This window comes from Aricia agestis, chromosome 13 (genome assembly GCF_905147365.1).
Source record: "Aricia agestis chromosome 13, ilAriAges1.1, whole genome shotgun sequence".
In the NCBI taxonomy this organism is placed as follows: domain Eukaryota; kingdom Metazoa; phylum Arthropoda; class Insecta; order Lepidoptera; family Lycaenidae; genus Aricia; species Aricia agestis.
This window is the reverse complement of record NC_056418.1, coordinates 4,588,490-4,603,344: the sequence shown is the minus strand read 5'-3', so window position 1 is coordinate 4,603,344 and position 14,855 is coordinate 4,588,490. Positions and strand designations below refer to the sequence as shown.

The 14,855-nt window shown below is 39.3% G+C and overlaps 4 protein-coding genes across 5 annotated transcripts in view; 1 reads left to right on the top strand and 3 right to left on the bottom strand.

Moving 5' to 3' along the window:
- Positions 1–14,855, bottom strand: part of LOC121733166 (pre-mRNA-processing-splicing factor 8) — a 44,418-nt gene that overhangs the window by 6,778 nt on the left and 22,785 nt on the right. Inside the window, exons 30-34 of one of the 2 annotated variants that reach the window (XM_042123336.1) lie at positions 14,369–14,562; positions 13,770–14,151; positions 13,210–13,413; positions 12,294–12,573; positions 11,604–11,764 (exon numbers count right to left, since the gene is read on the bottom strand). In XM_042123336.1, coding sequence (XP_041979270.1) covers positions 11,604–11,764; positions 12,294–12,573; positions 13,210–13,413; positions 13,770–14,151; positions 14,369–14,562 — 1,221 coding nt within the window. Of the gene's footprint in view, positions 1–11,512; positions 11,765–12,293; positions 12,574–13,209; positions 13,414–13,769; positions 14,152–14,368; positions 14,563–14,855 lie in introns of those variants that run through there. The other variant, XM_042123334.1, reaches the window with a different exon arrangement.
- LOC121733168 (dynein regulatory complex subunit 2-like) lies at positions 260–8,606 on the top strand. Its single transcript, XM_042123338.1, has 9 exons — positions 260–394; positions 1,401–1,514; positions 1,836–1,974; positions 2,251–2,474; positions 6,435–6,632; positions 7,441–7,635; positions 7,827–7,979; positions 8,050–8,285; positions 8,418–8,606. The coding sequence occupies exons 1-9, from the start codon at positions 260–262 to the stop codon at positions 8,548–8,550; spliced, it is 1,527 nt and encodes a 508-aa protein (XP_041979272.1). The 3' UTR covers positions 8,551–8,606.
- Positions 2,825–5,401, bottom strand: LOC121733172 (general odorant-binding protein 71). The gene is made up of 5 exons (XM_042123343.1): positions 5,313–5,401; positions 4,791–5,219; positions 4,334–4,531; positions 3,830–3,956; positions 2,825–2,990 (listed from the first exon to the last, which is right to left on the bottom strand). The coding sequence occupies exons 1-5, from the start codon at positions 5,361–5,363 to the stop codon at positions 2,887–2,889; spliced, it is 909 nt and encodes a 302-aa protein (XP_041979277.1). The 5' UTR covers positions 5,364–5,401; the 3' UTR covers positions 2,825–2,886.
- On the bottom strand, positions 8,629–9,215 carry LOC121733173. The gene has a single exon (XM_042123344.1). It carries the CDS (start codon positions 9,103–9,105, stop codon positions 8,689–8,691), a length of 417 nt encoding a protein of 138 aa, XP_041979278.1. The 5' UTR covers positions 9,106–9,215; the 3' UTR covers positions 8,629–8,688.

The following is a 14,855-nucleotide window of genomic DNA, read 5'->3' as shown; positions in this document are numbered from 1 at the left end:
AAATGACACTTAGTTTGCTCGTCCTGAGCTAGTAGGTAGCTACTGCTACTAGCTTTTGTTAAAATACGTTTTATATGATCGATAATTTATCTCGCATCAGTCCGAAGAAAAGTACCTATAATAAGTAGAAACATTTCTCACAACAATGTAAGGACGGAGTCACGTACAAACTATCGAAGTAGCCTAGTATAATTTATTTGTGTGCGTTAGCGCGTAAAAAAGTTTGGCCTCATTACCCATTTTCAGATAATTAGCCACCATGCCGAAAAAGGGTAAAGTGAACAAACTGGCGCGTATGTCTGACGAGGAGCGCGCCAGGTACCTCCAGCACAGAGCCGACATGGAGGAGGAGGCGCGCAGGCGGAAGTACGAGCTCATTGACAGGTTTATAAAGGTATGAAGATGTAGGCATTGTAGGCTTATCCTTCGGTACAAACAGCTGCCTCACTCCCGACAGAATCAGAATCGAATCGAGAATCGAATCAGCTTTTGCTACTTCCGTCATGTATAATAGCGCAAAAGCGTGCTGAGGCTCAATTTAGAACTAATTCGATATCAACGGCTTTTCCCACTACTGACAGCTATATTAGGGCACGATCGTGCTGCGGCTCAATTTGGAACTAATTCGATCTCAACGGCTTTTCCCAATACTGACAGCTATATTAGCGCACGATCGTGGTGCAGCTCAATTTGGAACTAATTCGATCTCAAGTCTCAACGGCTTTTCCCACTACTGATAGCTATATTAGCGCACGATCGTGGTGCAGCTCAATTTGGAACTAATTCGATCTCAACGGCTTTTCCCACTACCGACAGCTATATTAGCGCACGATCGTGCTGCGGCTCAATTTGGAATTAATCAGACTCGTAAATCAAAATCGTATCAGTTTCAGGGTTAAGAGTTAAGACTGCTGGTCGACCGTCTAAGTGCGTCTCACCTCACAGTATACCGATAAGTGAAGCTTGAGCTTTATTCAAAACTAGATGACGCCCGCAACTCCGTTGCGCCAAAATTAGTTAATCGCGTGGGAACCGTACATTTTTCCGGAATTAAAGTATCCTATATCCTTTCCCGGGACTCAAAGTATGTCCAGCAGATGTAACTGTGCATAGCGTAGGTGCCATAGATGTAGGAGACCCATGCTTCGACACAAATGGCTCGATCAGATAAGTAGCACATCACATAAAAAAGAGGTTGACGCTTGCGCTGCAATTAAGATTAAACAAAATATTTTTGGTAAAAAAATTTAATAAAGCACACTCATTCATGTGAAGTTGTTTGTAAGGTAAGTTGGTAAGTATTTCTGTCTGTTATGTCATAGATAAATTTTAATACGGCGAATGGCGATAGTGAGTCCCAGGATATGGAATACCTAAATAATTAATTTTGCTTATTACAGAACAAACTGGACAAAGAAGAGAATTACAGTAAAATAAATACTGCCAAGATCAACCAAGGATGGAGGTTCATACTACGGAAGATCAAATGCAACCAGATGGCGTTAGAGATACAGGTTAGTCGCTACTCGCTACTTGATTAATCAATCAATAAAGAGGCAAAGATTTGCAAAGTCTTAAAGAGGCTATTGTTCGGAGAGCATATAAACAATACACAGCAACTTAAATGCAGAACCGTCTATTCATTACGACACTTGTACCTAGTTTCAGAGAAACGGATTCATAGGCAAATAGCTGACTTACATTATTTGAAAGGATTATGTAAACCGCAGCTGGCAGATTACGACTGGAAACAAAGTAGATCCGAGAAATGCCTTTAAAACATTTAACCTGCCTGTCAATCGATGATACAATTAGCATCTACTTTATAATTTCAGGCAATGATGCGAAGCTTCAACTTCCTGATGGACCGTAAGAACCGTCTCCTGGAGTCGCTGATGCGAGCGATCAACGACTCCAACGACCAGCACCGACGGGCGTTCCAGGCGCATACTGAGAATTTGAGCTACTTCATAAGTAAGAACTGTGGCGAATAGTCTTTTCGCGATTACACTAGTTTACCAATGACGCATTTAACACATTGAATGGCATGCTTGAATGGTATGCTCTAGTCTAGACTAGATTCTATAATATGTTCTGATTTCTATAAAATATGTAAATATAGATGACTCCACAAATAATGCTGCAGATGTTTTAAATTATTTCTTGTTGAAAAGTTACTTTTTCATTTGGAAAGAGTTTTGAATAAAGTATTAATTTTCTATTATGACTAAATAAAGAAAAACTTTTTAGAATTAGGATCTCAGCGACTTGATAAACTACAAAATGAGTATGAAAATCAGAAGAGTAATCTACTGGCGTCGTGGGAGATGGAAGAACAGGATATCACTGACAAGCAGGATAGTGGGGAATTCAAACTAGTACTTATCAAGTTCATACAGACCACAGATTTTGAAGCTTTCAAGAAAAGCAAAGAAATTGAAAGAGCTACCGCAAAGAACGATGCAAGACTTGAGGTAGGTTTAGAGCTGCTATCCCCAACCCGCGGCCCGCCGGGACTTTATTTGTGGCCCGCGTGATGTTAAACCATTTTGAAATTCACGCCCACCGGCAAAATAATGTAGCCATCGTAAAAGTCGAGATTTTTTTTTCACTTTTAAATCGTTAATTTTGAAGAACGTAATTTTATAACCTTAAAAATTTTTGTTGCGGCCCGCGACACCAAGACCAAAACATGTTTGTGGCCCGTATAAAAAAAGGTTGGGGACCACTGGTTTAGAGTATCATAGTTTTACCGATGAACCCAATTGTAAAAGAGTTACAAAATTAATTCAAATAATATAACGAATTATGTTCAAATTGCCGTTTATTCAAATTAAGATTGAGTAAAAATTAAAAAAAATCCATAAGTACTTGATCAAGATCCAATTAGAATTGAAAATCATCCTTCCAGTCATCGCAGTTGGCTTTGCCTTTTTCCGACAAACAAATCAGAATGTTCCTTGAGAATTCGCACTTATCTTCTGTGTTTTCTAAAACAACAAATATCTAATAGAACTACATATTTCCAATAAACAGTTCCTTTATTTATAATGTGTTCTAAAAAACAATCCTTTTTACGATCGCTTCTGTAACGAGACGCATATACCTACGTATGATGATATATGTATACCTTGTTTGATGTTTCTATCATTTAAGTAGTATGAAGCAGCGACAAAAGCCAAGGCTTTTCTCTACTTTTAAAGTAATAGTGAAACAGGATCTTTTTTGACAAAAGTAGGCATGATGACTATTTTTTTTTCTTATCGGTAATTGAAAGACACTTAAAAAATAGAAACATCGTTGAAAGAATGACTCTGATATCTTAAAAATTCACCAAGATATGACAATTCAAATATCTCATAAAAAAGACCTGCCCGAAACGCTCCATACAAAGTGCTACGAAAGTATGACGTCACTCTTTCGTAGTTTGTACGCATCGGGAGACAACTTTGTTCGACAGGTATATTAAATATTGCGTTTATGAAAGTGGTTTCATAACAAAAGTTGCTTTTAATTGCATAAGTTATCGAATTGTATACAAATATTAAGAAATTTAAATGAAAAAAAATTCGACTTGAATATTATCCAACTTTGAAGGCGCATAACAAAAAAAATACAATTTCAGCTTGATAGCTGAAATTTTGGGAACACTTATTTTTTACCGTGATTTCTTTATTTTATTAACTAAATTCGCTAATCTTTGACCTTGTCATCATCCCTATTCACACAAAACACAGTTAATTTACGATCCCTAAGCTTTTTGTTCATTCATACGCAAAATGTGTCAGTAATTGTACGAAATTAGGCTTAAAATATGTAAGCCACTTACCATTTGCAAGAATCTGGAAGCATTCCTCAATTGACTCCTGCAGGAAATCTCGCAGGTCTTCGTTTCTCACGTCTCTGGTGATGGCGTGTGTCACCAGATACCGATCAGGCATACCGTTATCTCCTGTCTGCGACAGATAAAGTCTTGATTACTACTACCAAGTTAATTACACGACATATTATATTCATTCATATTTTCAAATTTCGGGCAATTTGTTTAGTGAAGTCAAAAAAGTGATTAGTGATATCTTTCACCAGTTCCAAGACGAAGACATCTAAAGCTATTTAAACTTGCATAACATACATCTAAATTCCAGTCTATAAAAATATATGTTATAAAGAAGTAAAGTTTCTGACAATTTTAGGTCGATCTATGACCAACTACTTACTATGAAAATGTTCTAGTCTTTTACCAAATAAAATGCTAAATCTTAAATGTCATTGTGCCATGGCTACAATTCTGTATTACCCAATTAGTATTACCAATCAAATGAATCATATTTACCATGTGCAAATTCTCCATCAAGCAATGCAAGGCGCAGGCTTTGTCTTGGCTGGAACTGGAGTTTCGGGAATCGCTAGAGTCTGATCCCCTATTCTTCGAGTTGGGGTTGTACTGACTCCGCTGCCCCGAGTTCATCTCCACGCGCCGCTCGCGCTTGTTTCGCCTGTTGTATTGGTTGTGGTAGGTTCTTGAGTTGTCCTGAGCAAGCAAGGTTTTGAGAAGCATACACTACTTTTAACTTTACCATCTTACGTAGATAGACACAGACGTCTAACAAAGACTATATTTTTCTAATACGTAACTATGTCTTCTCATTGCTTTCCTTGCCTTCTTATTATACCTGTAGGAAAATTGTGTTGTGATTTTCTTTTTGTTAGGGTTTCTACTTGTTTTATAGTTCTTTTCATTTATCTTTAAAAATTCGGGAATATATTTTTTTAATAACAATGATACTTACATTATCGTACTCTTCGCTTTGTAAGAATTCATCTCTTCCATTCAATCTACTGTTTTGTCTATTTTCATCGTTATTACCGTATCCGTTATTGTCTCTACTATTCATATTATAGTTATTATCTCTACTATTCATACTATTTCTATCTCTTCTATCCATATTATACCTGTCGTTGGAATTGGATCTAGAATCGCTGTCCCCATATCTATCCCTTGATTCTCTATCTTCGTTTTCATCTCTATTTCTGCCTCTATTACCTCTATCGTAGCGATCTCCTCTGTAGCTCGTTCGATCATTGTTCCATATTCCTCTGTCACTCCACTCTTCTTGACGATTGTCGCTGCTACTGTTGTTTTGTTGTTTCAAACAAGTATTGTACATCCTTTTGAGATCTGTATCTTTGTAGCCTCCTTCAGATCGGCAAGACAGGCCCTAAAATATAATATATATAAAATATAAAATGCTATAAATAGTGTCTTAATTTCAATATTAGAACAATTAAACAAAATAGGAGTAAGTACTTACATGACACCCCAAAAAGAAACAAAAGAATATCAGGCATCTCAAACGAGTCATTTCAACTCCCGAACACAACTAACACAGTATGATTCATTCAAAGATATTTATAACGCGATTGTAAGTCGTAACAAAAGACCAAACAAACCATTATAAAATTTGGAACGAATGGGGTTCCTTCCTAAAAATATGGTTAGGTACGTAACGTAGTGAAATCATTAAAAAAAGGCAAGTTCTAATTAATTACCTACTGGTCTTTTTGGAGGGTGGTCAAGGCAGTCTATATTGTTCCTTTCTCCATGATTAATAATATGGTCTTCCATAGCTCCTGCACCACTGCTAACTAGGCTGGCTGAGTGCCAGTATTATCCTAATACCTACCAATTGGATTCGATCATTTATAAGGCAATTTACCGGCAGACGGCATCATCTTTCTTCATCTGCTACTTTGAACACAACCAACAAAAACGTAAAACCTAGGCACCTACCTACTACTTTATTTATTCAAATCGACAAATAGCTGACATATCACCTGATGGTTAGCCATTGCCATTGCAATGAGGATCCCTATTTCACGGCTGCTGTCGGAAGCTCATGTTAGTGTGATTGCAGGAAACAGTATCATCGACTGTAGCGAATCCTTAATAAGCCTTTTTGACGTTAACATGTTAACTGCCCTTTGCTATTTGGTAACCTCTCAACCGTGATCTGTTGTCCTATGACGTCACAAATGATACTCAACCTAGTAGGTACTTCACTTACTTGCAATTAAGATAACCTTCTATTTTGTTGACGGATAAAGAGACGCCAGACTCTAGACTCCTAGAGACTATAATATATTATAGACTGTTGGCAGTGATATTTAGGCCTCTTATTTATTAGTAGGTTCTATAACAGCTCAAATTAAAATTGAAAGTTACAATACAATTTTTATGGTACACGTACCTAACCACTTTTTAGTGATTTTTTTTTATTAAATAAGGCGGCAAACAAGCAAACGGGTCACCTGATGGTAAGCAACTACCGTCGCCCATGGAGACTCGCAACATCAGAAGAGCTGCAGGTGCGTTGCCGGCCTTTTAAGAGGGAATACGCTCTTTTCTTGAAGGATTGCTAACTTTTTAATTGCAGCATGAAGCAGAAATCCATGACCTTTGCAAGCCGAAGAAATTGCAAATTGAAATGTACTGGGGCAGTTTGAAAGACGTCTACGACTGTTATTTGGAGAAGCATAACCCGATCATGGGTCACTATCAGACACTACTTGACAAGGACAACTTTTACCAGCAGGAGATCTTCAAAAATGACATCCATATACAGCAAGCTTCGGTAACTATAATAATACTAGATGACGCCCGCAACTCCGTTGCGCCAAAACTCGTTTATCTCGCGAGAGCCTTACATTTTTCCGGGACAAAAAGTATCCTATGTCCTTTCCCGGGACTCAAAGCATCTCTATGCCAAATTTTAGCAAAATCGGTTCAGCGGTTTGGGCGTGAAGAGGTAACAGACAGACAGACAGACACGCTTTCGCATTTATAATATTAGTATGGACCATGGATATCTGGATTCTAAGGGGCTGTTTCACCACTGTCTGATAAGAAAGTGGTGAAACAGGCCCTAAGTTTTATTAACTAGGAAACGAGCAGGCGGATCCCCTAATGGTAAGACAGGTTACCAGAGATTCTGTTTCTGGAAATACTCAAACCACTTAGTTGGTTCTCTGATTTCGTAGTAACACAACGCAAGCTTTGACAAATGACACGCCGCTTTAAGCTAGCCCATAAAGAAAGTTATGCCGAAGCACGTGGAAATAAAGATACTTGAGTAATGAGCTGCCACTAAACTCTAATAACATAAGTTAGAAGGGGACTTCGTAAAATTAACTCTTACCTAATGAGTACAGTGTGTTAGTGTAAACACCGTGTGGTCAAAATGACGAAACTTTTTCTATGAGAACAATGCTGGAAACTCAAAAAAAAAATGCCGTCTTCATACCCATACGGATGCCCGGATCGGCAATTTGTACCAGAAACGGTGTTTACACTAACATCTTGTATAAAAAATAGACCTCCTAGTTATACACCTTATCAGGTTCAGGTGTATGTAACGTTACAACAAATACTATAATTTCCAGGAAATTCTAAACTCCCTGCAACTAGAATGGAATAAAATGAACACATCAATGGAAATGAAATTGAAAAGGATGAACAAACGAAAAGAGGAACTTGCGATACGGTACTGGCAAATGAAGAGAGAAACAAAACTGGAAAGGAAGAGAGAAAATGAGAGCTTGACTGTATTAGTTGATGCAAGTCAAGATGCTATTAATGTAGGTTAATAAGACAGTAAAATAATCTGATAAATTACCCGATATTAAGTTATACCACCTATAGATAGCAATGCTACAGTTTTAGAAGTTCCAAAACCATAATGTTGCCAGTTTCTTTACCTATTATTCTGTAATAGTTAGGTAAGTATTAGTATATTGGACAGTTTATTACAATATTTATTTTTCAACAGAGGTTACAGGATGTCAAAGACAAACTACTGAAAACAATACACTTATCAAAAATATGTAGCAAATATGAAAATAAAAAGGATTTTGCACTTCTTACTGAACTAGATGAGAATGGAACCCCAGTAGAATTCCAGAATTTAGATCAAGCAATGGCAGTAAGTATTTAAATTAATATCAATTTTGAACTAGTAAAATATTAATTTTCAAACATATTTTTTTTATCAGAATGAATGCAAAGAGTTTAGCAAGATGGACAAATTCCTTTTAAAAGTAAATAGAATAAAGGTCCAGAATATGTGCCTCAAAGCTGAGAAAGCAAAACTTACAGGAGAGAATATGCAGTTAAAGCAGTACATCAAGAGATACCTCACTGAGTTAGCACTGACTGGAGGACAAGCTCGGCCCCACAGCATGAGAGTACATTCGGAAATGGAAAAAGTGCAAATGAGTAAAAAATATTTGTAAGTATTGTGAAAAGGTTTTACACAAGTATATATCCTTGGTATAGTAATACATACATTAGTCCTAAAGTATTTGCGATTGTATTATACTAACTATGAAATTCAAACAATTTATTTTCTTTTTGATTTTAGAAACCGTCCTGTCACATGTATAGAAGGGGCATTATCAAATGCAGTGCTGCATGAAAAGAGAATGAAGTTGCAAGAAAAGAAAGATAAAGAAATTGGACAAGTACGGGCTTATCCCAGGGTACACTGTTGGTAGAACATTTTTAGTTGAAAACAATAATTATAATATTTTTAGTTATGTAAGCCTTATTTAATCAGAATAAAAGTCCATAAATATAAATCACAGTTTGTATTCCAAAATAAACACTTAAAACTAAAAGTAGTTTGATTAACATTACTCCATACGCTCTATGCCTCCCATATTTGTGCTGTCTTCACCGAGATTCCAAGGATCATCAAGGGCTGATAGTAGCTTTGCAAAAGCTTTGTGACCTTCTGTATCAACATTTTTCGTCATCTCCTCAGAAAATGGCACATATTCGTCGCAAAGTATAGACTTTCCTTGGGACATACCGTGTATTTCATACCAGCCTTCGAGCGGTTCATTGATAGGGCTTTTCAACCTCACAAGCACTTCCTGGTCATCCACAGTTTTAATCGTAAATCCTTCGCTTGATGATACTTTTACGATTTTTCCCCAAATAGTAACTTTGGCGCCATTTCGTTGTGCTAAGTTGCTGCCGGTCACATACGGTACAAATTCATCGTTGTCTGGGAATTGTTTGTCTTCGTAGTCATCGTGATCGGCCATTGATGTAAATTTATTCCAAAACTGCAGTAAATTTTACGTAAAAACAATTTAAAATCACAAAGAAAGTTTTGAAACTCGGCTCCACGATTGTTGAATTTGTTGTCACTTGACATCTGTCAATAGTCAAACAGATAAGAATGTCAAAGTGAAATTGACATAACGCTTTTTTTAAGGAAAATACGAAGCAAACATTTTTATAGGCGGAAACTCTTTTGAAGGACAAAGAATCCATTAAAAGGCCCATTCACGGCAGGACTGCACGGCAGCCTGCAGTGAATGGGCCTCACTGATTGGTTCACACTCGGTGTTTCCGGCCGGCAACACCGAGTGTGAACCAATCAGTGAGGCCTACTCACTGCAGGACTGCCGTGCAGTCCTGCAGTGAATGGGCCCTTTTAACTATTAAAGAACTATTCGATATTTAATTATTATTGAAAAAAAAATTGTTGTCATTTGACTGCCGTAAATGGCGGCCAAGAAAGCCCGGCAAAGCTTTATATGCAGGTGGCGAAAAACGACATATTTGACAGTTCTTCTTTACCAGCAGCGCTCCCGCCCAAGTTCATATAAAGTCTTGTTGCACCCTTCGAAAGATAATTTTCATAAATTTCAATTTGAAATATTTCCTCAGAATTACCGGTGAACCCACTTTTTTTGGGCTTAAAAAATCGCAAATCGTACAAAGAAATTAATAAGCAGTTTTTTAGCTGTTTATCTTTGATACAAAGTTCCCAATTCTGACGAATTCTCAAAAATTGTAACACTTCCGGCAACATTACGTATGATAAATAGAAATTTTAAAATGAATTATTTCACGTAACTTGTCGGTAAGGTATTGATTTTTTGGTATCAATCGATGCAGGATGATTCTCCTATATATTTCGAATTTAGGTCAGAATCTTTGAATTTATAAATGTTATACTTATACATCCTCAAGTTATACCTAAATATGTGAAATTATGTCTGTCTGTCTCATGTCTGTCCGTCTGTCTATCTGTCTTTCTGATACCTCTTCACGCTCAAACCGCTGAACCGATTTTGCTGATATTTGGTACGGAGATACTTTGAGCCCCGGGAATGGAGATAGGATAATTTTTATCCCGAAAAAATGTACGGTTCCCGCGCGATAAACAAGTTTTGGTGCAAGTCATCTAGTAAGCTATTTTGTTGTCTCTACAGTCGATCGACTCTCAAGATTCCAGTTTCACAAAATCATTAATTCGTACAAAACATGCATAATATGCATATTTTGTGCGAATTAATGATTTTGATGAACACGGTACTTACTTAATAAAATAGATTGTGCGTACTTTGGGCAGTGGGATTTCATGATAATTTAGGATCACTAGGGTCCCCGCGCAATGTTGGTAAAGTTGCGGTGGGTTGATCGTGCCCGTAACTTTGCCTAAGCGGTGAGTGGGGTTGGGTTAGAACTACCCACTAAAACCATGGGGTTTTAGTGGGTAGTTCTTCGGAGAGTCCCACATCCGATCCCCAATCCGCCGGGGATGCGTAATGCATTTCCCCATGTAAAAAAAAGGGCCCCAGCGCATTAGGCGGCCAGGCAGCGCGGCCACCCCGCGCACTTTGCGTCCACGTCTGCGACCACACTATTCTGGTTTGAATTTCTCAAATGAAACGTTCAGTATCAAACGCCATTGTGTACACAAAAAACGTGTGGCCGCGGCGACCAGTGCGCGCACACTGAATAATTTCATACAAATTCCCGTATCTCGTTGGCCGCGTGTGTCGCGATGTTTCTCATTGGCCGCGCGACCAGAGCGTGACCGCTGGCCGCTGGTCGCGTAATGCGCGCACCTACATATTATATCATAGAAGAATTAGTTGGCCGCAGCGACCTGGCCGCCTAATAAAGGGGCCCTAAGAACCCCGGCAGAATGCAGACTTTTAATCGGCCGATAGTTCAGTTTGGCTCTTGATCAGTATGAAGCTGTAATAATGGAAGAGCACATATTACAACGATATCGAGTCGGCCGATAATTAAGTTTGATGGGCTATTATATTCTATACGATTGCTTTTAAACTTCCATCCGCAAACTGTCGACTGATGCTAAATCAGTACGACGTTCTTCCACGCGCGCACGCGCTATTGTTTGGTCAGTGGTCGGCCGACTCGGCAGAAATCCAAATCGTGTAAAATTTTCAAAAATCTATCGCCGTGAAACCGTGCGAGAGCACCGTCCCAGACTAGACAACAGTCGACCGATTGGTCGACTGTTGTCTAGTCTGCGCACTCATCACCAACCCAACTGTTTAGTTGGCGTAGTTTGCGCGCTAACAGCCCAACCCGACCAAACTATCGGCCGAAAGTCTGCAGTCTGCTTATGGAAAAATAATACACAACTTTTATGGAAGTCGGTTAAAAATAAAATATGAAACCCAATACAAATTTTATAGTTTTATTAATTTTAATTATGTACAGTTTCCATTCATTACAAAATCCTCACAATACTCAGAATAAAAAACTGTGCTTAAATCTATGCGAAGAAGTCTTCTCTGTCGGCGGCTAGAGTGGGCGCGGTGGCGTCCTCCATCGCAGCAAAGTTCATGAAGTGAGCCGGCCGGTGGACCTCGTGGTAAAACTCGCGCGGGTTGCCCAGTTGCACGCCGTACTTCATGTTGGGATCGTGGCGGACACCTAGGAGATAAAATTACCATTAAGGTTTTGTTTATTATCAAGCTTTTGTGCGCGACTTAAATTAAGGGGCCATCAGCCCTGGATTTATAAATAGGCCATATAGGCCGCAGCCAACGGGCGGCAGCGTCCGTCAAAAATAAAGTGGCGTACACTTAAAAAATAAAATTAGTTTATCGCGAAAAACCTTACATTTTGATGCAGTACCAACAGGGCTGTAGCTAGAGTCAGATTTGAGGTAGGGCAGCATTGGTTACAGGTAGGGCAGAAGTAAAAAAATAATCATAATTGATTGATTTTCTTGGATTTTGGTATTTTTAAGGAAGGGCATTATGATTTTAAGGTAGGGCATTGCCCCCAATGCCCCCCTCTAGCTACGGCTGTGAGTACCAAGTACCAATAATTTTAAATTCTTTCGTTATTCGTTTTTCCCTCAAATTCATGGCGCTGTTGCATCGCGTTTCATTTACCGCGCGGAAATTTTGCGGAGATAGATACATAGACACATTATAATATCAGTATGGAAACATACCCATGAAATTATAGTTCCAGCTTCCTTGAGATGGCACCATGAAGTACCCGAGGAATCTGTCGGACAGCAACATCTGAACTCGTTCATAGTGACTCGGCAGGTAGCCCTTTGGATTGTTGCCCCGATCCGTGTTCTTTGAGCCCCACTCGTAACCGCTGGGAGTCAGTTTGTACGCGGTTAGCGAGCATGAGCCGGGCGTGAATGAGCATGTTATTATTATCGTCTTCTCTCCGTCCCATGTTGGATTCTCAGCCATTATCTTCGCGTGCGTTGTTATGTCCTGAAATAATTACAGAGCATTAGAAATACTATTCTAAGCTTTGAGTCTAACGACAGAATATGATGTTTTAGACTGGGATTTATGACCCTTTATTCCGCTCTCACAATCGTTTTATTTACTGAATACCTACGAAAATGAAATTTGTTATTCTAATTCTTATCACTACTCGGACAGGTCCGCCTGTTCTGCGACAAAGAAGACACATCACAGACGATTAAAATATATTTAGACTAAATAACGTCATATTTAAAGTGTTCAATTTTAACCAGTATATATTTTTTTGGTAGAAGGGGGGCAACGAGCAAACGGGTCACCTGATGGAAAGCAACTTCCGTCGCCCATGGACACTCGCAGCATCAGAAGAGCTGCAGGTGCGTTGCCGGCCTTTTAAGAGGGAATAGGGTAATAGGGGAGGGTAGGGATGGGAAGGGAAGGGAATAGGGGAGGATAGGGAAGGGGATTGGGCCTCCGGTAAACTCACTCACTCGGCGAAACACAGCGCAAGCGCTGTTTCACGCCGGCTTCCTGTGAGAACGTGGTATTTCTCCGGTCGAGCCGGCCCATTCGTGCCGAAGCATGGCTCTCCCACGTATGGACCACGACTGGGAATGTCATTCGGGATGTGAGAGGTAATACCTGTGGAGATAGCTGTGGCAGCTCATTAGGCTGTGTGTGCATCCAGCCGAGCGGCTGCAGGTGCTGCAACGCCGGGTGACGGGGCAGCTGGCGTGGCAGGTGGACGGCCTGGTGAGTGCCCCACTGCGGCGGCAGCACCGCGCAGTGCACTTCGCGCACCGCGGGGTTGTCCGGCGGCGCCGTGCCGTATAAGTAGCACGCGATCTGTGAAGGGAAAAAGATCGAAGTGAGGTTAAAATTAACAATTGAATTAGGAAGGTTTAAAGTAGCTTTGGAAACACATGAAAGACTATCTGTAAAATTTCTTGGCTTTAAGTTTTGTCGCGACTACTTTTTCATTTATTTTTATTGTACTTATAACGTCACGGATTGTAAGTGAAAAAGACAATACAATTAGCGCCGAGTAAAGGTAAAATGTGTGTGGTGCGGTCCAGACACTGGATTTAATACTCTAGCCATAAGTATTTTATATACAATACTTATCAATTTGTTTATGTAATTCGTAACATCGCAGACATATCACATTCTTAATTGCTAACATAAACGACGTGTATTCTTACCTGCGCTCTCAAATCGGAAATAGTGACAAACTTCTTCAACAAATTCTTAGGTAGGATATACGTGTAACCACTCTCCTTGATATCATCAGAGCTGACATAGATATGGTTGGTTCGGAGGTGAAGATTTGTGGCGGATATCGCTCGGACTCGCCACTCGGTCTTCGAGCTGAAGGTCTGCGACTCGTAGTTACTTGTGGTGGAGGTGATGATCTCGTCACCATGTTTGTTCACCGTTCTAGTGGTGGTCGCGGTCAGCTGACTTTGTTCTTTACTCTGCTTCTCAATCTCGGCGATCTGTTGTCGTTGAGCTGAGGGTGCGGATATCTCCATACCGAGGATGATGTCTCGAATTTCAGACTGCGTTAGCGACGCTACGTTGACGCTGTAAAATATTTCATTGATTACTACATGTGACATATCCACTAAGTGATTCTCAAGGAAAGAAAACGCTTAACAAGTTTACATTCTACAATACACAAAGTAACGAATTTTACTCTGAACTTCCCATGTGTCTATTCTTACTGTTGTTATTTTGTATTTACCTACCGGATAATCAGATCCATCACAAACAAATGACCATAGTATAAAAAAGTACTCACTTGTTCTTTTTACCATAATCAGCCAATATCAGATCCTTCAACTGAACTTCAACCTTGATCCAATCATCGTCAGTAAGTGTCGGCCAGATGTGATGGGGCTCGGTGAGCGTGGTCTTGTCAGGTTTGAGCAGAACCTTTGTCCGCTCAGTGTTTACATGTAGAGCTCGCAATATCAGAATCAATCTGCTGAAAGCCTGTGAATAAATAATGAATTAGCTTAATACCAGGAAATCTTAATAAAACTGCTATTAGACTGTTACAGAACAAAATCGCAATTCCAGTATAGTGGTAAAATTCCAATACAGAATTCTTTGCATCCAAATCGGTCTATTTGTGAAACTTTTGGAAAATCATTGTTACTGTAAGATGTTTTAGGTAGAAGATGGTTATGTAACAAAAAAGGATTTACAACATAAAAAATTACGCTGTTAGAAATAAAAATATAACCTGTCAAAAAAGTGAAGAAATTAAAAAGCGGCAAGATCGT

What these genes read in the sequence shown, in the direction of transcription:
- LOC121733168 (XM_042123338.1), top strand. Translation starts at nt 260, where the DNA reads ATGCCGAAAAAGGGTAAAGTGAACAAACTGGCGCGTATGTCTGACGAG. An exon ending in TCATTGACAGGTTTATAAAG is followed by an intron (nt 395 to 1,400) that starts GTATGAAGATGT and finishes TGCTTATTACAG; the next exon opens with AACAAACTGGACAAAGAAGA. An exon ending in AGAACGATGCAAGACTTGAG is followed by an intron (nt 2,475 to 6,434) that starts GTAGGTTTAGAG and finishes TTTTAATTGCAG; the next exon opens with CATGAAGCAGAAATCCATGA.
- LOC121733172 (XM_042123343.1), bottom strand. Translation starts at nt 5,363, where the DNA reads ATGACTCGTTTGAGATGCCTGATATTCTTTTGTTTCTTTTTGGGGTGT. An exon ending in GTTTCTTTTTGGGGTGTCAT is followed by an intron (nt 5,220 to 5,312) that starts GTAAGTACTTAC and finishes ATTATATTTTAG; the next exon opens with GGCCTGTCTTGCCGATCTGA. An exon ending in CTTCCAGATTCTTGCAAATG is followed by an intron (nt 2,991 to 3,829) that starts GTAAGTGGCTTA and finishes TTGTTGTTTTAG; the next exon opens with AAAACACAGAAGATAAGTGC.
- LOC121733173 (XM_042123344.1), bottom strand. Translation starts at nt 9,105, where the DNA reads ATGGCCGATCACGATGACTACGAAGACAAACAATTCCCAGACAACGAT.